The sequence below is a fragment of the Haliotis asinina genome, chromosome 12 (genome assembly GCF_037392515.1).
Source record: "Haliotis asinina isolate JCU_RB_2024 chromosome 12, JCU_Hal_asi_v2, whole genome shotgun sequence".
Classification (NCBI taxonomy): domain Eukaryota; kingdom Metazoa; phylum Mollusca; class Gastropoda; order Lepetellida; family Haliotidae; genus Haliotis; species Haliotis asinina.
Genome location: NC_090291.1, coordinates 38110030 through 38133443, shown reverse-complemented (window position 1 = coordinate 38133443; position 23414 = coordinate 38110030). Strand labels below are relative to the sequence as shown.

Below are 23414 nucleotides of genomic sequence, written 5' to 3'. Positions count from 1 at the left end.
CGTAAAACAAGATACCAGGGAACAAACAAACACAAGGCAATGTGAATGCATTGTCTTGTTACACAGTATTTAACAGATGCCGGGTGTGGCTGTAATGCGTGTACAAAGCGCTATCAGGTGACCGTAATTCCCATACGTTCTTCAGTATTTGTGATAAGGTGACTCACATACCTTAGCACAGACTTTCCTCAGTCTTAGCGACAAGGTGACTGTAACTCACATACCTTAGCACAGACTTTCCTCAGTCTTAGCGACAAGGTGACTGTAACTCACATACCTTAGCACAGACTTTCCTCAGTCTTAGCGACAAGGTGACTGTAACTCACATACCTTAGCACAGACTTTCCTCAGTCTTAGCGACAAGGTGACTGTAACTCACATACCTTAGCACAGACTTTCCTCAGTCTTAGCGACAAGGTGACTGTAACTCCTATACCTTATCATAGACTTTCCTCAGTCTTAGCGACAAGGTGACTGTAACTCACATACCTTAGCACAGACTTTCCTCAGTCTTAGCGACAAGGTGACAGTAACTCCTATACCTTATCATAGACTTTCCTCAGTCTTAGCGACAAGGTGACTGTAACTCACATACCTTAGCACAGACTTTCCTCAGTCTTAGCGAAAAGGTGACTGTAACTCCTATACCTTATCATAGACTTTCCTCAGTCTTAGCGACAAGGTGACTGTAACTCACATACCTTAGCACAGACTTTCCTCAGTCTTAGCGACAAGGTGACTGTAACTCACATACCTTAGCACAGACTTTCCTCAGTCTTAGCGACAAGGTGACTGTAACTCCTATACCTTATCATAGACTTTCCTCAGTCTTAGCGACAAGGTGACTGTAACTCACATACCTTAGCACAGACTTTCCTCAGTCTTAGCGACAAGGTGACTGTAACTCACATACCTTAGCACAGACTTTCCTCAGTCTTAGCGACAAGGTGACTGTAACTCACATACCTTAGCACAGACTTTCCTCAGTCTTAGCGACAAGGTGACAGTAACTCCTATACCTTATCATAGACTTTCCTCAGTCTTAGCGACAAGGTGACTGTAACTCACATACCTTAGCACAGACTTTCCTCAGTCTTAACGGCAAGGTGACAGTAACTCCTATACCTTATCATAGACTTTACTCAGTCATAACGCTAAGGTGACCGTATATCCCATACCTCAGCATTGACTTTCTTCAGTCTTAGCGCTAAGGTGACCGTAACTCCCATATCTTAGCATAGAATTTCTTCACGGTCTTAGCGCTAAGGTTGTACATTTACTAAATTAGAATAGACGCAGCAGCTTTAGCTTTCTACAATCAGAGAGAAAGAAATGTATGCCATTGTGTCAGCGTGACCTTCTAATTGATTGTTGTAAATTCATTGAGCCCTGCAGGAAGTTGGAAACAGAAAGTAGGATACATGAAGTATCAAAACATCTCCTTGGATGTGTCTATTTGGGAAAGGAAATTTACCGCAAAACCACAGACATTTAAGGTAGGACCTCACTAATAATGAGTATTAAGATTGATACTTCTTATGTTGATTCCATGTGAGTTTGTTTTGTTGTTTACCGCGAATTCCTAATCATAGAGATCAATCAATCGCCAATGCACTTGTCACAGAACAACCAGTATGTGATATCATGTGTACAGATTATGTAATCGAAGTCTGAAAAGGGAAGGCCAGAGTCTACCATCTCAAACAATAGATCAACAAACAGTCACATCTCGTTGAAACATGAATGCTATTTTCGAACGGTTACAGTTCAAGGAAATCAGGTGAGATAGATTTCCAAGAAACCTCTCGCCGTCACAAGCCATGCAAGTTGTTGTGGGTACCAGACTGTTAAGGGGAACTGCGCGGAACACCAACGGGAGGTTAACGAGCATCTGTTTGTGTTACTTTTTCATTGCTTCCAATGCAATTGTAACGTTAGGATATCAAACAACAACATTCATTTGTGTAGAATATTTACCTTTCCAAGCTTGCAAATGCAATATGTATCTATTCAACATTAATGTCTGGCACTAACATATATTGACATATACATATCAGTCTTGGTCATATGGAATAACATGATGTTTATAGCATTTGTTACTTATTTCATTTTAAAACTTGTTATGCTACCTTTTCAGCGTGCGTAATCAAAGCGGCTGCCTATTGCCAGCCGACCATGAACAAATACCCATTTGGTCTTTTTTTCGCGATTCTGTAAGAACTGTTAAGTGCGTTAACATATAGTATAATGTCTAATCGATGCTTGGAAAGGCTAACAAAAGCAAGGGCATTCAATGTAATGCTGCGAATGACGAACTATATCGCTATAAATATACACACGCAAGACGTACAAAGAGTGCTACAGCATTTCTTACTTTGGACACACCCTCCATTGCGTTCCGTCAAAAGATATGGCGGCCACATCGTGATTAGAATTGATCTTCAGTAATCCATGCTTGTCATAAGATGCGATTAACGGGATCGGGTGGTCAGGCTCGCTGACTTCGGTTCACAGTTGCGTATAGATTGATGTCCCTGGATTGTCTGGTCCAGACACTATTGTGTACAGACCACCGTCGTATAGCTGGCAGTCAAAAACTAAACTGACTCACTCTTAGGTAGGCGGTAGCTGTTTCTGACAAACAAAAGTGAAAATCAACCAACAACAGACTTTCCGTACAATCGTTATGTTTATGACCAACCGTCTCTTCACATTATTTTAATAGTACAATTCTGCTGGTATACATTTGCAAGGTTCTTTCTCAGATAAAACTATGCCATGCTTGCGGCAAGGGACTGCTTGACATCTTGGCGGTTCTGGGGCCATTTTCACAAAGCTCTCGTAAGCTTAAGCTCTCATATGTTTCCATGTAGCTTACGAGAGCTTTGTGAAACGAGACCTTGGTGACCTGATCGTCAGCAGGGTCGTCATGTAGGTTTCTCCTCATCCTCGTGCTCATCCTACTTGTCATCACAGATCGGGTTATGCATTTCACAAACATTATGCGCAAATTCATAGGCGGAAATGATAAGCAAACTGCATTCCTTGCAAGACTTATACGTCTGTAATTGAAAACCTTGTGTTCATCTGAAGGCATTTCTCTGTGAGAAAAGTGTTACAGAAGCCATTATATTTGGATGTAAGATCTCTGACTATAACTACTGGAAGAAATGAACAGAATCTTCCTTGAACACTGTGTTGATTGTAGTAGCTGATTCGGATGGAAATTAAGTTACAGATTATTCTGCAAGCTTCGTTCATCGACCAAGTTGTATTATTACAAGGTTCATTTTGCTGTTCACGGTTGCGTCCCTTGGGTACGCATGGGGCCTATAACGGTTAATCCAACTTCGCTTCGATTATGTATTTAGGTCTTTGTGCACGTTGCCACGATCTTGACCTTCGCCATGATGAACTCCCACAAATGAAATATTGGTGGCTCTCTCACTCACTGACTCACTTACTGACATATGCTTGCACTAAGGGTTCCGTTTCTCAATGTTATTTAAGCGCCGAGGCGATCATACGTCCTACGTCAAAATTGTCTCACGACTGTCGAAGCGCTACGATCGATTTGACAAAAAGGGCATTTCGTGAAAGTTTGCTTTCATGCTGCGTCCATCGGACAATGAACGTCAATAAATACAACTTGAGCAATACAACTTGAGCAATATTCCAGCAATATCACGGTGGGGAGCGCCCCCGAAACTGTATCCATGCGGGCAATCGAACCCAGGTCTTGGACGTGACGAGCGGACGAGAGAGAGAGAGAGAGAGAGAGAGAGAGAGAGAGAAAGAGAGAGAGAGAGAGAGAGAGAGAGAGAGAGAGAGAGAGAGAAGCATTATCACATTTCACAATGATATAAATATACAAACTGACCACTGGGACCGTGAAAACATGTCAGATTATACAGAATGTCGGGCAGTTCAATGTCTCCTTGCTTGAATACCTTTTTCAAACAGTTCCATATACTGTAACTGACATATTTGAAATTAACGCGTAATAGCTATTTTATTGGTAAATAAAGATAAAACAAACAAATCTGCATGAACATGTACGTGTATATTATTGGATTTCTTTATCTTCAGTACGATATACACACATGTACTAGACCCGTGAAGTCCGGGGTACAATAGGCATGCAGCAACCCGTGCTTGCCCTAGAAGGATCGGGTGGTCAGGTGCTCATGCTGATGATCAATGGATTGTCTGGTCCAGACTCGATTATTTACAGGCCGTCGCCGTATAGTTGGAATATTGTGTGTGAAAAAGTCAACTTACTCACTCATACAGGTACTACTATCACAATCATAATCACACTTTCATCAAAAAGTCCTCCATTGCAGACAGGCATTTCTTCATTTTTGGTACTTGACCTAACCAAATTAATTGATTCCTTTTGCCAACCCATTCATTCTATGCTTGGCAAAACGGTGCCCCCTGTGTATATTTAAAGGACTTAATCGGACCGTGTAGTAGCAAGATGTTAAGCACACCTAGATCCTCACACAGGGCATTCAGCTTGTGAAAACAAAGGTAGAAGCGTTCTCACACTGCTAACTGACTCCCAGTTATCAAGTGCTAGGCCCAAATAGGTTACCGGCAACAGGATGTTATTTGTCAAATGGCCATTGGCGGGTTGTCCTGCTGTTTTAGTCGAATATTGGGAGATTTCGGATTATACAGATTGATAGTGTTAATGGGACCAGAAAATGGTGTCTGGATTCGGAATGTACAGATGTCGGATAACTGAATGTTTAAATGCTGATAATATAGAAGAACGCTGCCGGGACCCCCCAAAATATACCCAACATTAAAAGAAATGCAACTCTGTATTTTGTCAAGTTTTTAAGTTGAAGACATAAACTTGAAAGCTTTCTTTTATGAGATTTCATTCTTTCAGAAATTGCGTTTTTGTTGGCTGTTCGGTATATGTCGGAATTCACAGATTATCGGATAATTCAGATGTCGGATTATACAGCATCCACCATCGGGTATATATCAGCATACTGTAATAAGTTCCTGGGCGGAGTCTTTCGCCGTAGTTAGAAAATATCAAAATGTTTCACGATGTAATGTGAATAGATTATTTATACTGCTCAAAAAAAGTTAAACAGCACAAATTTTTAGTCTCGTTACATTTTCATTTATTGAAACTGCAAAGGTGCATTGGAAAGGTTAAACATATGTACACATGATTAACAAAATGATATGAAATGGTATTGAGAAATAATAGACCTGCAAATCATTAAAGGCATGTGCCCGTGAAATAGTCATGCAAAATGTGTGGCATTGATGAAGCAAAATGTTAACATTAAAGTTCAAGACAGTGAAGCAGTGTTCAGTAACACGCATTACCATCATGAGCACAAATGCAAGCTTCTACACGCCTTTGCATTGACCAAATGGGTCTTTAAAGATGTTGCTGTGTAATGTTCTGTCATTCTTTCTCTTACGCTGCTCAAGTTCATCCAGTGAACAATAATGTCCCAATCATGTTTAGTGGGATTAGGATCGGGTGACCTTGCAGGTCAGTCCACATGTGTGATCATCCGGGCATTATCATCTATAAACATAAAGTCACGGCCCGCTTGTTGTACCAGAGGAATGATTACAGGCAGGTTTAAACGATCAGACTGCCTGTGTGAAATGTGGACCATTCATGTCACACATTTTGCGTTTGTTTCTGAAGGTCCTTGTGTTCGGGCGATGTTATCATGGTATCAGATAAATCAATATGAAAGTCACTACAGGTTGTGTATTCTTTGAATATTTACCTTTCAGTATCATGACGGCAAATTTTCGCTATCGAGATCGATAAAAATATTATTCTGAAAATACATGCTGCTTATTTTTCGGTGAGGAGTATAATAGATCATTTGGTAATGATACATTTATTCATATCCCTTTTCGGGGACGGGTATTTATCTCTTATTGTTGAAGATAGAAATTAAAGCATAGACGTGAATGAAGCTGAGTAAAGTGTTCAGTGGTTGAACCATTCACGTTACTTGTAGACTTTCAGTTCTTTATGCATGGCTGCCTGCAGTGCCAAACCGTGTCCCCTGCACATTTGGTGTTAGGTAAGATATTTTTCCACAGTCAGCTTTCCGCCAAAATACCGTCCCAAAAATGGAACAATAAGCATATCAATGAACATAATTTAGGTAATTTATTTGACTTAGATGGAGGAGATTTTCTTCTTCATGGCGTGATGTCATAATTGTTCCAATTCGTAAACCTAGACGTGATCATACCGATCCCTCTAATTACAGACTGATTTCATTATCTAGCCGCGTTTGCAAAACCATCGAACGTGTAATCAGTGCACGATTAGTTTAGCACTTAGAAACCAATAATCTAGTTACTTACATAATGATTTATGTACGAAACAGAAGTAAAGATTTACAAGATTTAGTATGACATACCAAGAAATACTCACACAAGACCCTTCACTTCTTCCTCGAAAGATGCGCGCGCGCGTGTGTGTGTGTGTGTATCTGTCTGTCTGTGTCTGTCTGTCTGTGTGTGCGTGCGAGCGCGCGCACCTACCCAACACTGTAAAATAACATGTACCTATCTGTGCGTATCGTCCCATTTTTACGACGCTCTTTTGTACGGTAAAAAAACAGGTTTGAAAGAAACCCACTGGTCGAATGACACCCCATTCCTTCCATTGCTTACCAAAGGTAAAGTAAGACTGTAACGATAAGGTTACTAGTGTGTGTGCTATTTGTTTCAGGGTTGTCCAAAGGGTAGTAATAATTGGTACATTGGTTGATTTATCGTTGAGTAAATGATGCCTTAATTGTTATTACTTTTATAGATGAAAGTGACCGCAATGGGGCCAATTCTTTCGTAAAATGAATTTTGAGTTATTTGTTTTTGTAGAATTTGGAGAAAATGGGGAACTGCCTTTCAACGAATGGAAGGCCATTCGAGACTGACCCGAGCCCAAAGAAACAAGGGAGACAACCCGGTAAGAGGACCCAATGTACTGGCACAAGATCGTGGTTTAGGGCAGTTCTCTGCCAGTCTAAATAGAAACACTAAGAAAAAATATCTACAACTAGAATTCTACTACTGGTGCTACTAGAAGAATAGAAGATACCATACTCACTTACAACTGGATAACAATGGTCGAGGTTTCAGAAATATTGCAGTAATATCGTCACGGGGGACACCTCAAATGGACACCACACATCGCGTCCATATGGGGAAACGGGTCCCGGGTCCAGGGTCCCGGTGTGACGAAAAAACACGAGCTATGACTCGAAAGGCAAGGAAGCTAGATTGATACAACTGCACATGATCATTTCCATGTGTATAGTACAATACATAAATGAAAAGCCAGTTAGGATATGATACTTGATAGTAAATGTATATAACTGCAACCAACTTTCATTTCGTTTCAGAACGCATCAACACAAATCAAGTGAAGCTATGTTCTGCCAATATCAAAGTTCTGAAAAGAGCAGTGGATATTTTGGAGAGACACAACCATGTTGCCATCACTGGCGTGGCTGGAGATGGCAAAACCAGCATTGCTACAACGATTTGTGACCAAAACTCCAAGTATGAGCCACTGTTTGTTCAACACATCGAAGATTTTGATGTGAAAATAATCACCAACAGACGTTGTCACATGCTGGTTATATTTGATGACATATTTAACGGTCTTCGTTTCTCATCAAAACTTGAGGAAATATTCAAAGTGTTGGCTGACAGTCTGATTCACGACGATCCAAAAAAGACCCCAAAAGATTCAAAACGAAAAAGCACCTCAAAAAGGGAGAATCCCAGGTCACCCTTCAAACTTTGGTTTATTTTTACATCTCGAAAATACAACTGGAACAGAGGATGCTCCATATTCCATAGGTACAAATTCAGTTTGTTCAGGCCTGAAACAATCGTGGATATGACCAAAGAATACTGGACAGCCGAAGAAAAGAAACGTCTTTTGCGTTTGTGGGTGGCAAAATATCCTAACTTTGAACTATGTGACAACGATATACAAAATATTGCCCATTCCAAAAATATCGGATTTGGGTTTCCTCTTGCTTGTAGCCTGGTCTTCCCCAACCCTGAGTTTCAGATGCACCCTGTCGACTTCTTCCAGAATCCTGTGACCTTCCTGAGATGTGACCTTGACCCTATCATCCGGGAAGATAGCAACAGATCAGCAGCCATCATTCTCCTCATTCTGCGTGGAGGGAATTTAAACCTTGTCACATTTCTGTCGGGAGCTGACTTTGAGAAACTCTTTAGAGTTGTCAAAGGTGTTGTAGAATGCTGTACTCGGACTGGCATTGGTGACGAGATCAGGAATTTCAATGGCACTTTCTGTATAATCGAGGACGACATCGCTTACATCTCTCACCCATCGGTGTATGATGCCGCAGCATGTGCTCTAAGTCACCTGAATCTGGTGCTGTTGCTGCAGTACTGCTCTCTGAAGTTCCTGAATGAGCGGGTGAGACTGAAGAAGACGCTTCAGACATCAACTACAGATGATGTGACAAACATGATTTACATCAGCCCTGCTCTATATAAAAGTGTCGTGGATAGACTTGCTGAAGGTATCCGACAGAGATGTTTCAAATGGACAGTAACACATCCTGCACTCAGTAACGACACCATTGCCTCCTCCCTTGTGGCTCAGTTAGGTGGTGACTTGACAAGAATAGCGCAACAGACAGACAAAACCTTTGGGAAATGTTTTCTGAATTGGGCGTCACTGTCAAAATGTTATGCGCTTTTTGAAGGTGCACTAAGCACTCTTGATGAAAAACGCATTAAGGAAACCGAATCTGACATTTATGAAAGTGCAGCGCTATGTGTGGAGAATCACAAGTTTAAACATGTTGTCGATATTGTAACCCAACTGAAACTACAGGACAGCTTTAACGCAGACTACAAATTAAACAATGGCAAAACCTTGTTTCTGGTTGCTGCAGAGGTAGGTGCTGTGGACGAGTTCAAATTCATAATGAATGAAGACGCTGATTTAACATGGACAGATCCAGATGGACTTACCAGTTTTCATTACGCGTGTAAGAGCGGGAGCAAAGACATAGTAGAGATTTTGTGTGAAAAAACTCCCCATATCATCAATGTCAGAGACAATCATGGAGTGACATCTGCGTTGATTGCCTCTGAAATGGGTCATGACAAAATCCTGCAGCTTCTTAAATCCAAGGGAGCAGATGTCACTCTGTGTGACAACCAAAATCGTAACTGTCTGCATGTTGCAAGCTGTGCGGGTCGTCTCTCCACAGTCACATATCTACTTGGGCTGGAGTGTCTCAACATAAACTGCCTTGGAGGGAAATTCAGTCGAACACCTGTCATGATGGCAGTCCTGAATGGTCATTACGAGGTGTATCGTAGCCTTGTGTGCCAAGACGCTGATCTGTCACTTTGCGACACAAACAACAACGACTGCTTGATGTTGGCTAGCGAAGGGGGAAACAAATCTATAGTTGAAAATCTGCTATCAATGCACACGTTTGATATTAACAGGAAAAGAAAGTGGGACGATCAAACTGCAGTTATGTTAGCAGCTAAAGGTGGCCATTTTGACGTGTACAATCTTCTTGTGGCACAGGAAGCTGACCTCTTCACGTCAGATCTGTTCGATACCGACTGTCTAGTCTGGGCATGTATCGGAGGGAACGTCAAAATTGTACATGACATGTTGTCTATGGAACGTTTTGACATCAATAAAACATATCGCATGACATTAACTCCGATCATGCATGCAGCGTACTGTGGACACTACGATGTTTTCAATCTCCTGGTGGAAAATGGAGCCGATCTGTCTCTAAAAGATGATGAAGGCCAAGACTGTCTTACGTGGGCATGCAAGGGAGGTAACGCATCAATAGTGAAAGACCTCCTGCATTTGAAACGATTTGACGTACACAGGATGGATAGTCTGTTGCAGCAGACGCTATTAATGATGGCACAATCTGGAGGTCACCATGAAGTGTTTGATCTTCTTGAGTCAAGAGGGGCTCGTCTGCCACCGTCCGACGCATGCAACAACCATAGCCTATAGTTTGATTCGTGAAGGTATGCGTTGGACAGAGTAAAAAGGTACAGTGAGGTCTTCTAATAGGTGAGGTCTCGGGGCATTGATCCGGGCATCGCTGCCTCCGTGTGGCTTCTTGAAGAACAGACACCTGGTACCGGGACAATATTTCAGTTATGCTCGCTGTGTATCACTTTGAAGGTGACTGAGACCTTACATGATCTTAACAGGCCCAAGTAGAGCTTCAGGATTTCAATAACGGACATCGCAACCTGTGTCTTCATAATTTACCTCAACTTCTACATTGTCTTATATTTCCTTATCGGGGAGATATGGTTTTGCTTGTTCTTTTTGAGCTGTTGTTGTTGTTTTATTGGGGATGTGGGTGAGGGGGTGCGCGTGTATAACTACTGTCGTCAACAAGTTCTGTGTGCATGTGTTTGTTGTTAACATTAACTATCTAATGAAAAAGGCAAAGCCATCCGTCCATGTGTGTGTTGTTACGAGAGTGTATTTTCTGTAAATTGCATTATCAATTAAATAATAATTATTATGGGTCACATTTCGTATCATAAATTTCAATATTCTAAGGCCTTTAGGGAAGTACATTAGAGTTACCTCCCCTTGACTTTGTGTTTTGATTTACTTTTGACTTCCAGGAGGCTGGCCGAGAAGATTCTACATTGATAGTGATGGTCGTATGTGCTCGAACATGTTGAAATGTTGTCTGTATAAATAAAGGCTAGTTGGCGTGTTGTTGATACGGATACATACAGAGATTTACTCGAGTATATATCTGCCAATCTCTGTCAACACTCGACCTACATAACCGCTGCCTGACCGCTCGCTGTTACATTCTGCACAACTGTTTCTCACTCTCACATCAAGACTTTGGTGAGTTGACATTATATTTGTGACACATTACTTTAGAACTGACTTAGTTGTCATGTATATGAAACCTCTCTTGTGAATCTGTATATTTTTGCCTTTGTTTGCTCAGTATAAAGTATTATTGAAAACTTCAAACTTCTCAATGTTATACATTTTGCTGGTTCTTTGGGGATTTTCACACCTTTTGAACACAGCAATTTTTTAACTGTAACAAAATAGTTATACATAGAGTTATATATATATATAGTTACATAGTTATCAAGAGATAATAGCTCTTAATAAATGTTGTTTGTTGTTTAATGCCGCACTCATCAATATTCCAGCTACATAATGGTCGTCTTTAAATAATCGCACCTGGATCAGACAATCCAGTGATCAACAGTACAATCTTTGCACATGTGTATATTGTTATATTATATAAGTTATCAACAGTGAATAGCTCTCCACCCATGTGCATGCTCACTTAGTCGGTTCTGTACAGTCAAGAAACTGACTGGACATAAGCCAGGAATAGTCCAAGCAGTCAAACTGGCAGCCTGTAATCTATTCCTCAGATGGGTCTGCCGAGTGTGGTGCTGACATGATGTCACGTGTGGGCGGCTGGTCTGAGGCAAATCACTAATGTTCCAATTCAGCTGAAAATGCCTTCAAAGAGATGAGGTCATGTTTCAAAGGACACTAAAATGTCTGTCCACTTAAGTTTGGGTCATTCAAGTCTCCAGCAAACCCATGTTGCTGATATGCTGATTTTCTTTTGGCTTACACACAGGATTAGTTCAAATCAATGTGTTATCTACAACATTCAGAGGCTAGAGAATAATCAACCATTCTTCAATTTTGTCTCAACAAGCATGCAAAAAGTGAGGACGTTCTTTGGACAAAGTGCTTAGCTGCATGTATATTTAAGGTTATTTTTATTCACTTTTCACATTTTATATAACACACAGTTACTTTTGACCCTGTTAGTATCTTTCTGCAGATGCTCAGAGACAGAGAAAAATAAATCGTTTTCAGTGACGTTTCTGAGAACTAATTTGCTATCATGCATTGGCTTCAAATTGGTTTCCACCTGAACAACACCAACAGGTTCCATCCTGGAGCCAGATGGAGCCTGTGGATACTTACAACATTGATAGTGTTTTTCCCTTGGGACTGAAAACTCTGACTTAGTTGTGTAGATTGCCAACGGCTAGAATGCCTTCTAGATTTACCAAGGAATACACAGAAATACACAAGTACCGAATCTTCATTCTTCAACAAGTCTTTTATTGCCCAAAAGGCTCTAGTAGAGAACACTAATCATCCACTGGCATCAGCTTTTGTTCCACACATTATCAGCATGAAGTCCAAAAAGCTAATAAGTCTTCTGTCTCTTCTGGAGCCACAGGTGCAGTGGCAACAGACTGTTTCTCTGCTGCAGTCGTCCATCAAACACATTGAAGTCACAGTTCTGCAAGGCCTTCAGATACCATTCACATACCACCTGCGAACAATGAAGGCGTGTTGTAGACACACATATATGGAGTTAATACTTGTCACAATGTTACACTGTCCTGGTGGGGGATGGATATTGGGCTGGTTGTGTAGATGGTAGATATCGAATATGATAATTTTCAGTGGTAAGGATGGTGAATACGGATAGTGGATAACAGATAGTGGTGAGTATGGTGGAAAAATTGATAGTGGTATGGATAGTGGACAGTGAGGAGGATGGTAGATAATGGATAGTGGTGAGGATGGTGAACAATGGATAGTGGTGAATCGTGGAGAATGGATAGTGGACAACAGATAGTGGTGAAGATGATTGATAGTGGTGAGAATGGTAGATAATGAATAGTGAAGATGGTGGACAATGGATTTTGTGAGGATGGTGGATAGTGTTGAGGGTGGTGGATAGTGGAGAATGGATAGTTGTAAGGAAGGTGGACAATAAATAGTGGTGAGGATGGTGGACAATGGATAGTGAGGACCTTGGACAATGTACAGTGGATAATGGATAGCTGTGAGAATGTTGGACATGGATTGTGGTGAGGATGTTGGACAATGTATAGTGGATAATGGATAGCTGTGAGAATGTTGAACAATGGATAGTGGTGAGGATGATAGATCTAGAATGGCATGAGAGATGATCAGGAACGTTGATATGTCTTGTTTGTTGTTTAACACCATGCTCTGACATTTCAAACTAAATGTCGCCTCTTGATCTACGTAATCAAATACAATGACATGCACCAACCAAGTGCTGACCCTCCAATCCTGTTACTTACCTCAAAAAGCATAGATTGCGGAAGACCATTTCTAACCCAGACCATTATATGGATAAGAATGAGGTGAAGACATTGTGTCGAAACTCTGTGTGTGTTGAGAATGAAAATTGGGAACAGGTGTGTTGATTGTGGTGAAAACAGGATTAGACTGGAGGTAGGTAGGAAAGGCAGATGGTGCTGTTATATTACTACCTAGAACTGTTCAACAACAGCCAAGATTCACTTGAATGTACTCACCGTGTTCAGGAAAACCAGACTGGCTTCCTTTGGAACATCCTTTGCTAATGACCTTGCCTGTAACACAACACATTTATGTAAACACTGACATGCCATGAAGACACTGATGAGAGACACAGTTTGAAGACATAATACCAGTAACATGGTTAAGAATATTTAGTACAAATCCTGAAAATATTAAAGCACCTTTCTTGAATAAATGAGTTTTTCTTTAAACTGCTTTTGCCAACATTCCAGCAGTATCATGACATGGACACCAGAAATGGGCTTCACAGATTGTGCCAATGGGAGGCACTGAACCCTTGTCTTCAGCATGACGACCAGATGCTTTAACCACTAGGCGTACCCACTGCTCTCGTCAAGGTGTAAGGAGTGCACATGCCAAGCAGCTGCTTGACCAGACCCCCTCAAGTCATTTGCACAAACCCTGAGTCTACCCTGAATCTACCCTGTATCTATTATATCTGGGAACAAAATCATACCCTAACACTGGCTGTCTTCAATATTACTCTCCTAACACATATGCATGTCTGTAAATACCATGTACATACTGCCTTCTTGTCTAAGGTGCTGTAATTTGCACTGTACAGTTGCTTCCCTTACATGTGCCAGAATCCAGTGGTCACGTTCCAATTCCCAATTAAACTCGCTGACTCAAACTTTTTGGTGGCGGATACTCACTGTTGCCAGGTGCTTGTGAGCTGAGCAGGCCACATCGTACATTACGTCCTTCACAGCCTGTTCATCTCTGCCTCGGATGATCTTCTCTTGAGATACCTTGTGCTGGGAACAGATGATTGTGACTGGTGAGTGATGAGCATATTGCAGGTGGCTGGGCCAGAGCAAACTAACCAGTCACAAATGTGTGTCAGATTCAAACTCCACATTGGTACAGTGTCACTCTGATGAACCAGAGCTTCATTTCATGAAGTACTGTGGGATGATATGACATACCTAACAATCACACCTAGGGATGGATAAACCTGGCTCCTACTATCATGGCCCACCTTAACAATCACATCTCTGGTCACACATCCTCTAGCACTATCTTAACAATTAGATCCAGGGTCAGATACATCCTGTAACTTCTCAAAGTGCCAATTCACAATCAGATCTAGAGGCAGATACACCTACCCCCTACCAACATTGTCAACCTTCACAATCAAATCTAGAGGTAGATACACCCAACCCCTTCTAACACTACCTACCTTTACAATCAGATCAAGAGGCAGATACACTCGACTCCTGCTGGCATGGTATGGTGTTGAACGTAGCAGCGTGACCAGGCCCTGAGTCTTGCCAATATGACTGGCAGCATGATCAGCATGTACATTCTTTATTCCTTGAAGAAGAACAGATGTACAAATATTCTCATCATTGTAGTTAACTATAGCTGCCTTTATCCCGAAATGACTGAGTGAGTTAAGTTTTCTGTCGCTCTCAGCAATATTCCAGCCATATGGCGGCAGTCTGCAAATAATCGAGTCTGGGCAAGACAATCCAGTGATCAACAACATGAGCATCATGATATCTGCGCAAATGGGAACCGATAACGTGTCATCCAAGTCAGCGAGCCTGACCACCCGATCCCGTTAGTTGCCTCTTACAACAAGCATAGTCGCCTTTTATGGCAAGCATGGGTTGCTGAAGGCCTAGTCTACCCCGGGACCTTCACGGGTATTATCCCGAAATGACAACTGGACTGTAACATGTAACAATACAAAACACAACTGTATATTATGCAGAAGAAAGAAGCACATCATGTGCAAGACAGCATCATATCCTGTTTCATGAAAACAATGTCTCAGATTACTGTAATTACACAGCCAACATGTAACAAATCAATTGTTTCCACAAGTGTCAGCATAAAATGATGCATTTATTACACCTGGAACTAGACTAAGCATTAGTCAGTTTGTGGTGCAGAGCGTCCCTTCTACCCTTGGTGAAGGTGAAGGTCAGCCCTTGTGAAGGTGAATGTCAGACTCCTAGTTTCCCTGAGGCCCATCTCACCGAGACACTCCAGAAGCAGGTACGTGATGGACGACACAGTGTTCTCAGCATACGCCTCCACCTCTGTGATGTTCCTGTAGCCCTGGTCGGAAAGGTTGTCTGCCTGGAACAGGCACACTCATGTCAGAACTGGGGCCTTCAACACACGGAAACATGTCATATACGTTGCCTTCAACATACATATCATACATGGTGCCAAAAACACACAAACACACGTCATACATGTTGCCTGCAACACCTTGACTCCAACACACACATTATACATGTTGAATTCAACACACACATCATACATGGTGCCCAAAACACTGACATACAAACATGTTGCATGCAACACCTTCACTCCAACACACATCATGCCTTCAACACATATCATACATGACGCCCCAAACACACACAGCCACACACATACATCATCATACATGTTGCCTGCAACACACATCATACATGGTGCCCAAAACACACAAACCATACACATTGCCTGCAACAGAGACACAACATCATTCATCATGCCTGCAACACACAGACACAAACACAAAAACACCCCCACATACCATACATGTTGCCTGCAACCCACTGACTCAAATACATGTCATACATGTCTGCAAAACACACACACACACACAAACACAAACACACTCTCTCACTATCTACAGATGGTTGTACAATGTCCCACCCTTGCTTCTATGATCCGTGTCAGCCATTTCCTTGTTAGTCTGAAGTGATGAATGGCCTGAAACAAAGAACATATGAACTAGCCTGCAATACTGATTACATGTGCTGTTTTACCTACAGGTCACACCGTATGACTTCACAGTGTGAGTGAGTGAGTGAGTGACTTTAGTTTTACGCTGCTTTTAGTAATATTCCAGCAATATCACAGCGGGGGACACCAGAAAATGGGCTCCACACATTGTACCCATGTGGGAAATCGAACCCGGGTCTTCGGTGTGACGAGCAAATGCTTTAACCACTAGGCTACCCCACCGCCTCTCACAGTGTGAGATGATGATGATTGAAACACTGCAGCATAAGACAGCGTGGTGTGAGGTTACTAAAATTGAGTAAAATTATGCCCTGAATATGATGATGAATTAAGCCACTGCATTGTATTGTTGACAGAGTCTGCACCCACATAGGATGACCACGATAAGAAAAAATATGTATTTTCATTTAGGTTCTATTTGTACGATTCGAAATACATAATTTGAGTAGGTGAAGAATGAAGCCTGTTGGTTTAGATATAAACATCTGATTGGCTCAATAATGCATTCTTTACGTTTCAGTCCATTTTCGATTAAGAAATCAGAGAGGTGGTCTGAATGCTTCAGGCACTCATAATAAGAATTAAGAAGCCTTGATGGTTTCACTGTTCTGAAAGTTGACATAATATGATCTACAATAGAAGCGTCCTCAGTTCTTCATACACAGGGATACTAGATTGTGGTAAAATATTTCTATATAAGACTGAGTTTGTAATACTGAAAACATCCTCAGTTCCAAAACGACTTTGTACTCTTGTTTTTGACGGCTATGACAGCTGTCAGCACCATGGAGACTTTAGACGAGACATATGAGACACTTACCCCTGCCAACTCGATTGCCACAGGCGTCTTAGGGGGTGAGCCCTGGAAATGAAAGAACATCTCCTTGAACTGTATGTGTGGTCTCACATCAGGGATAGATACTGACAAATCAGGGCCCCGCTCGTCAAAGCGATCATGGCACTATGACAGTCGTAAGTCTCAGTTAATTTATGGAAGTAACGACTGTCGTAGTGCTATGTTCACTCTGACGAGGAACGGATCCAAAGATAGATAGATAGATATAGGATATTTATATAGCGCACATATCCACGCACTAGTGCACGCTCAAGGCACTGGTATTTTTCCCTCGATCACTTGACGTCAATCTCAACAGCACATAGCATTTCAATCTCAACCCCCTGAGGAGTATACAACTCTTGCTGCCACAGTTTATTGAGGCTCTCTCTCATCCTAACAAGGTACCCATTAACAGCTGGGTGCACTGGGACACATAGTCACAGTACTTTGTCCAAGTTCACTGCACGTTGCTGTACCTGCAACTGGGTGTTTGCACGTGTTCATGTGGCCACCTTCTGGTCATATACCAACAGATTCGTGGGTTCTTTTAAGTGCACAGGGTTGTGTACTTTACACTAGGGGTTGTGACAACACTGAAAGAGTCTGCACACAAAGCTGACTCCCAGGTTTTTACACCCGGTCACAGGTGGGCTCGATCCCGACACCTCAACCTCACTGGATCACTATTCTGGCGCCTTAGCCAGCTCGCCCACCGTGCCCCTCACTGGGTTCCAAAGGATTGATAATGTGACTTCTAGTGGGGATACAACAGAGCTAGGGCCAAGGTTACATCTAGGACTCCAGTTTTATTCCATGTGGCTATTAATTTCACTGGATCACTATTCTGGTGCCTTAGCCAGCTCGCCCACCGTGCCCCTCACTGGGTTCCAAAGGATTGATAATGTGAGTTCTAGTGGGGATACAACAGAGCTATTGCCAAGGTTACATCTACGACTCCAGTTTTATTCCATGTGGCTATTAATTTTATCTACCACAGTTTGGGACACCAGCCACAAATCTGCAGCCTGAATCTCATAAAATTCTGTTAGGTCAAGTTAGCTCAACTTAAAACAACTCATACTTCAATTCCACAATTTCCACTGAATATGAAACTAAGATTCATCCATTAGGTTCAATAGTTTTGCTGCTTCCAATCTCTAAAGAGCATTGCATAGCTACATGGGAATCAGTTGCAGATGTAGAGACTCACTGAATGTCTGAAGGGTGGTGGGGTAGCCTAGTGGTTAAAGCGTTTGCTTGTCACACAAAGATCCCGGTTCAGTTCCCCACATAGTAAATTGTGTAAAGCTCATTTCTGGAGTCCCCTGCCATGATATTGTTGCAATATTGCTAAAATGAAACTCACTCGTTCACATTATTTCATTGTTGTGAGGAGCAAAGTGGTTAAAGCGTTGACTCATCACAACAAGACCTTGGTTTGATTCCTCACACTGGGTTAAGCCCATTTCTAGAGTCCCTCTCTGTGATATCGCCGGAATATTGCTAAAGGTGGCATGTAAAACCAAGCTCACTCACTCACATCTATTCACTCTCACAGATATGCTGGCAAGTGCTACAAGTCAGTACCTTGAGAATGTCACTGAAAGTCTGACCACTCCATCATGTCTGTCACCTTTTATTACAAGCATGGCCTACTGAAGACAATTTCTTATTTTCACTGGTGAGTGAATATGGTTTTATGCCACACCAGAAATGGGCTTCACACATTGTACCAATGTGGGGAATGAAACCCCAGGTCTTCAGTATGACGAGCCAATGCTTTAACCATTAGGCTACCTCATTGACCCAATTTTCACTGGGTTTGTGCTGTAACATGGCTAAGGGTATAGATACAGCTCTGGGATCTATGGCCCAAACACTCTCACTCCAGCTCATATGTTTGTCAAATGATATTTATCACAATCAAGAGGATCACAGGTAGGTTTATTTATTTATTTATTATAGTGTGAGTGAGTTGGCTTTTAATAAGTTTAATGCTGCATTAGTATTCCGGCAATATAACTGTGGGAGACACTAGAGTGAGTGAGTGAGTGTAGTTTTACGCTGCTTTTTAGCAATATTCCAGAAATATCACGGTGGGGGGACACCAGAAAATGGGCTTCACACATTGTACCCATGTGGGTGGGTAACACTAGAAATGGACTTCACACAATGTACACATCTGGTCCATCGAAACCTGGTCCCTTGGTGTAACAAACAATCACTTCAACCACTGTACTACCCAAAATAACCCCATTAGTCATCTTTTTTGACCAGCATTGATGACTAAGGTGATAACAGTGTTAGGACTTTGAGCATACTTCGACTTAAGGACTTAAATATCAACATATTAGGATTTCAGTGAGTCTTCGGTTACACTTTATCCCACAGGACATATATCTTACCTTATATATGTGATCTATGCTGTCTTTCCAGAACTGCATTCTCAATATTCCCCTCTGCTTGTCTGATACAGTTTCTCGAACCTACAAATAGAAAAACTCAAAAAGATATATGGACAATATACTACTTGCAGCTTGTCCAACACAGTCTCTCGAACCTACAAATAGAAAAACTCAAAAGATATATTGACAAAATACTACTTGGAGCTTGTCTGATACAGTCTCTCAAACATACACATAGAAAAACTCAAAAGATATATTGACAAAATACTACTTGGAGCTTGTCTGATACAGTCTCTCAAACATACACATAGAAAAACTCAAAAGATATATTGACAAAATACTACTTGGAGCTTGTCTGACAGTCTCTCAAACATACACATAGAAAAACTCAAAAGATATATTGACGAAATACTACTTGAAGCTTGTCTGACAGTCTCTTAAACATACACATAGAAAAACTCGAAAGATATATCGACAATATACTGCTTGGAGTTAGAGTCTTTTCCATTCTTTTATATTAGCGTCAATAATCAACATGACTCAATAACAACAGTAACAGTTAAGATTTAAGATACCTTAATTTTTTCAGAGAATTACATACTACCTGAAGATGATACGCTATATCACTGAATGTCTCATATGCCATAGATACAGCAGGAATATTTTTAGTCAATTGTTATGATTGTTGATACACTGTATAGTGGTCTACCCCATAACTATCTTAATATAACTCCTGTAAAGGATGCTCCTGCTAAAAAGCTTCTATGGGATTGTGTCACTTATTACTCATTTACAATACAATGAAACTAAATATTTTTGAAAATTGCATCTAATTTTCGTATCAGTTCAAAATGATCTATGACTGCAAAGTTATCATGACTCAAAAACAGAGTATATTATGTCCCTTGCTATCCATCTTCATGCCTTCTTGGTATCTTTAGGGTACAGGGATTGGGAAAGGCAGGGCTAATGGGCCATTTTCCACATTAGAATGAAAAATCCATTAAGATTTGTAAGTTTACTATTGATACAAGGACAGTGGCCCATTCAAAATTCAGAAAATGTCTAATAATCCTGAAAATGGCCCATGTCAAAGTTCTCTTTCCAATCCCTGAGGGTATACATTTCTTTAATACTAGGATAGAGTGGAGATTTACAGAGCGTATGCCTTGGAAGTACCAAGGATGTGTTCGCCTATGAACTGACATATCTCTGTTCCAGTGTCTGTTCCTAATACCTGCCCACACATCCAAATACTTAAAGGTCACATGCAACCAAAACATCAAACATAATTAAAACACATTTATCACTTATTCATGACATATAATATACATTGCTGCTTTTAAAAAAACAAATAAACAAAATTATAAGTGTACAATCGTGATTCAATAGTGCAATATTTTGTACTTGGGCTTACTTCCCCTGAAACGAAGCCCTCGGGAGACCGAACCCAGTCATAGCAGGTGGATATGCACTCAAGTGTAACGACGGCTTCCGATTGGCTGTTTCATTTGCTGATATGCTGAGGGTTCATTGTGTGTACAGAAAGATGATCTGTTTGATTTGCATTTTAGAAGTATAGCGAGTCACAAGAAAGTAAGATTCTTTATGGATAACAACTTCTTTTTGTGTACTTGATGCGTCGTTTCAGTATGGATTCATATACTGTTGTCAAACAAAATCATATACACTAAAAGAAGTCGTTATCCATGAAGAATGTATATAGAGATGTTGGGTTTGGAAAATACATGCTCTCTGAATTTGCGCTCAATCCAATCAAATATCATGTCAGTAGATATGGTAAACTACTGCGTGGCTGGAATCTGTCCAAGTACAAAGCAGGACTTGAAACTGACACGAGTTTGCTCCAGTTTCCATCACATCCAGTCATCCGAAAAATATGAATGTAGTTTGTTTGCAACCCACAGACATAAAAACATGTCATGTGTATCACACGTGCCTAATTACATAATGTGGCAGAGACAGGACTCGGGTGCACGAGTCATAAATCACCTTATTTTCTTTATGTGGTATAGACTGATAGGTGTTAAGTTCAAATTGCACGTGGTCAATGATTGAAGCTGTGTACTGCATGTTGTCTTTAGCAGACAGGCAGACAGACATATAGGTGTGAATAAACCAGACACTGAGCTTTTCCAGTGACAGAGACTGCTTATCACAATCAACAAGTTTTTTTACGTAACAAGTAGATTATTTACTTGTTTGTGTACACAACCAAGATTAGACTACTGCTCACTACCTCAAACGCTGGGCATGCATACTGTTTCAAGCTCCGCGAACCTATTCACTGCACATGCGTTATGGACGCAGTGCAGCACAGCTGTTGAAACTAGTTTTCCATTTCTGTCATCAATAAATTGCTATCAGAGACACAACCACTGTACATCATGGATGGTTCAATGCATCGCTACAGCCGTTTATATCATATATGAAAAAGTGACAGTTTCTACCTGGGCGAGTTCAACATTAAATGCCCTGATGGCGAGCGCCGCTCTCTGTGTGGCTCCAGGCAGCAGTAGACAGCACAGATAGTTCTCATAGTCATGTTTTCTGTGAACACAGACAGAAACTATCTCTGTAACCTGCCATTTATCACAGAGGTACTGACATGTTTATTTATAACAACTTATTTTTGTCTCACTCACAAATCATAACATTATATCTGTAAATTGTGAGGATTGTACTTCCCAAATTTTAAAATGTCACTCAAAACTAGTTATCACATGGTGTTAGGCTAAAGGCATCTCATCCACTAACATATTTTAAACAATAACACTCCCCTACTGCTTGCCAGTCTTATTTCAAACCCTTCCCATGTCAATTTACATCTTTTTTTACGCAACCCTCCAAACAGAAACAATATGAGCAGTTGTTTTATGGTCCTCCCCTAGATATTTTGAGCTATAATATCAGGATATCTGTCATTATGTGATAATTTTTTACTGCCCATACCTGTAACTAATCACTACTTCCTAACTATCAAATATAATGTCCTGATAGAGGCCTCATAAAAACATGTGATTTCCTGAAGTGATTCGGTAGTCATGCACAATGTATTTGTGTAGTATGTTTGCCATAATTACAGTAATGCCTGTCAACCATAATGTTTCCAAAATTAAAATTGTTTTGCACATTTCAGTTATCTTGCTGAAGTATGCGGCAGTTCATGCATTTAGTTCTTCAAATATAATCTGAAATGTACATATATAACAAAATATGAGCAGGGTGTCAGCATGACGATACACAAAATCATTGATAATGTAAGTTTCCAATGTTTTCTGCAAAGTTGTGATGCTGAATTATACATACTCCAATAATACTGACTTTTTAAAAGTTCAGAGACATGTTTTAAGGGTAAGTGGGCAGATGCATAGCATTTTTGCAAGTGAATATCCCCTTACAATCAGATTCTACGATATGATCTCCCCCAAAAGCGTATGAAAACTGCCACTGAAAAACTGGAGGAGTCTGGGGAATTGTGCGTTTGCAATGTTTTCCTATTTCAAAGACCCAGACATCGATTCATAACCAAGACAATCCTGTCACAAAAAGTAAAAGCGACGTCAGAACTCTAACAATAACAATATTAAGCAAATCACACACAACTTCATAAATAAAAAAAAATATCCTTCATTTAAAACAGCTGTAGTGTTGACATCTCGAAATACTGGCGGCGATTTTACGATTGTTTCTGTGACTCTTTCAACAAAGTGTACTGTCACAACGCACCGAACAAGTTCTTTACAGAAAGTCCTGTGGTCTGTGGTATTTGTGCTCATCGCAACACGGGGATTTCCTGTGTCTCTCTTCCTCGCATCCTTTCCCGATACAGCAATAGTCGAAAGACCGCGACATTGTCTGTAAGTGATCAGTAATCGACACCATGTGAGTTTGACGGTCATTCCTCGCCGCTAAGTGTCTGCAGGGGCAGGTAACTCTAATGTTC

The 23414-nt window shown here is 40.9% G+C and overlaps 2 protein-coding genes across 2 annotated transcripts; one reads left to right on the top strand and one right to left on the bottom strand.

Moving 5' to 3' along the window:
* Positions 1 to 1401: 1401 nt before the first annotated feature.
* LOC137258098 (uncharacterized) lies at positions 1402 to 11057 on the top strand. Its single transcript, XM_067795657.1, has 3 exons — positions 1402 to 1496; positions 6892 to 6979; positions 7416 to 11057. Exons 1-3 carry the CDS (start codon positions 1422 to 1424, stop codon positions 10058 to 10060), a joined length of 2808 nt encoding a protein of 935 aa, XP_067651758.1. The 5' UTR covers positions 1402 to 1421; the 3' UTR covers positions 10061 to 11057.
* Positions 11058 to 12169: 1112 nt separating this feature from the next.
* LOC137257939 (NADH dehydrogenase (ubiquinone) complex I, assembly factor 6-like) lies at positions 12170 to 23414 on the bottom strand. The gene is made up of 10 exons (XM_067795450.1): positions 23198 to 23414; positions 21919 to 22018; positions 19448 to 19528; positions 17025 to 17066; positions 16115 to 16171; positions 15442 to 15544; positions 14637 to 14770; positions 14110 to 14211; positions 13429 to 13485; positions 12170 to 12407 (listed from the first exon to the last, which is right to left on the bottom strand). The coding sequence occupies exons 1-10, from the start codon at positions 23368 to 23370 to the stop codon at positions 12279 to 12281; spliced, it is 978 nt and encodes a 325-aa protein (XP_067651551.1). The 5' UTR covers positions 23371 to 23414; the 3' UTR covers positions 12170 to 12278.

Coding starts and splice junctions, on each gene's coding strand:
- LOC137258098 (XM_067795657.1), top strand. CDS start 1,422: ATGAAGTATCAAAACATCTCCTTGGATGTGTCTATTTGGGAAAGGAAA. Junction 1,497..6,891: donor CAAAACCACAGACATTTAAG/GTAGGACCTCAC, acceptor TTGTTTTTGTAG/AATTTGGAGAAAATGGGGAA. Junction 6,980..7,415: donor GAAACAAGGGAGACAACCCG/GTAAGAGGACCC, acceptor ATTTCGTTTCAG/AACGCATCAACACAAATCAA.
- LOC137257939 (XM_067795450.1), bottom strand. CDS start 23,370: ATGACCGTCAAACTCACATGGTGTCGATTACTGATCACTTACAGACAA. Junction 14,212..14,636: donor CTCTTGATCTGATTGTAAAG/GTAGGTAGTGTT, acceptor ATCTGTTCCCAG/CACAAGGTATCTCAAGAGAA. Junction 12,408..13,428: donor GTCTGGTTTTCCTGAACACG/GTGAGTACATTC, acceptor CATTGTTCGCAG/GTGGTATGTGAATGGTATCT.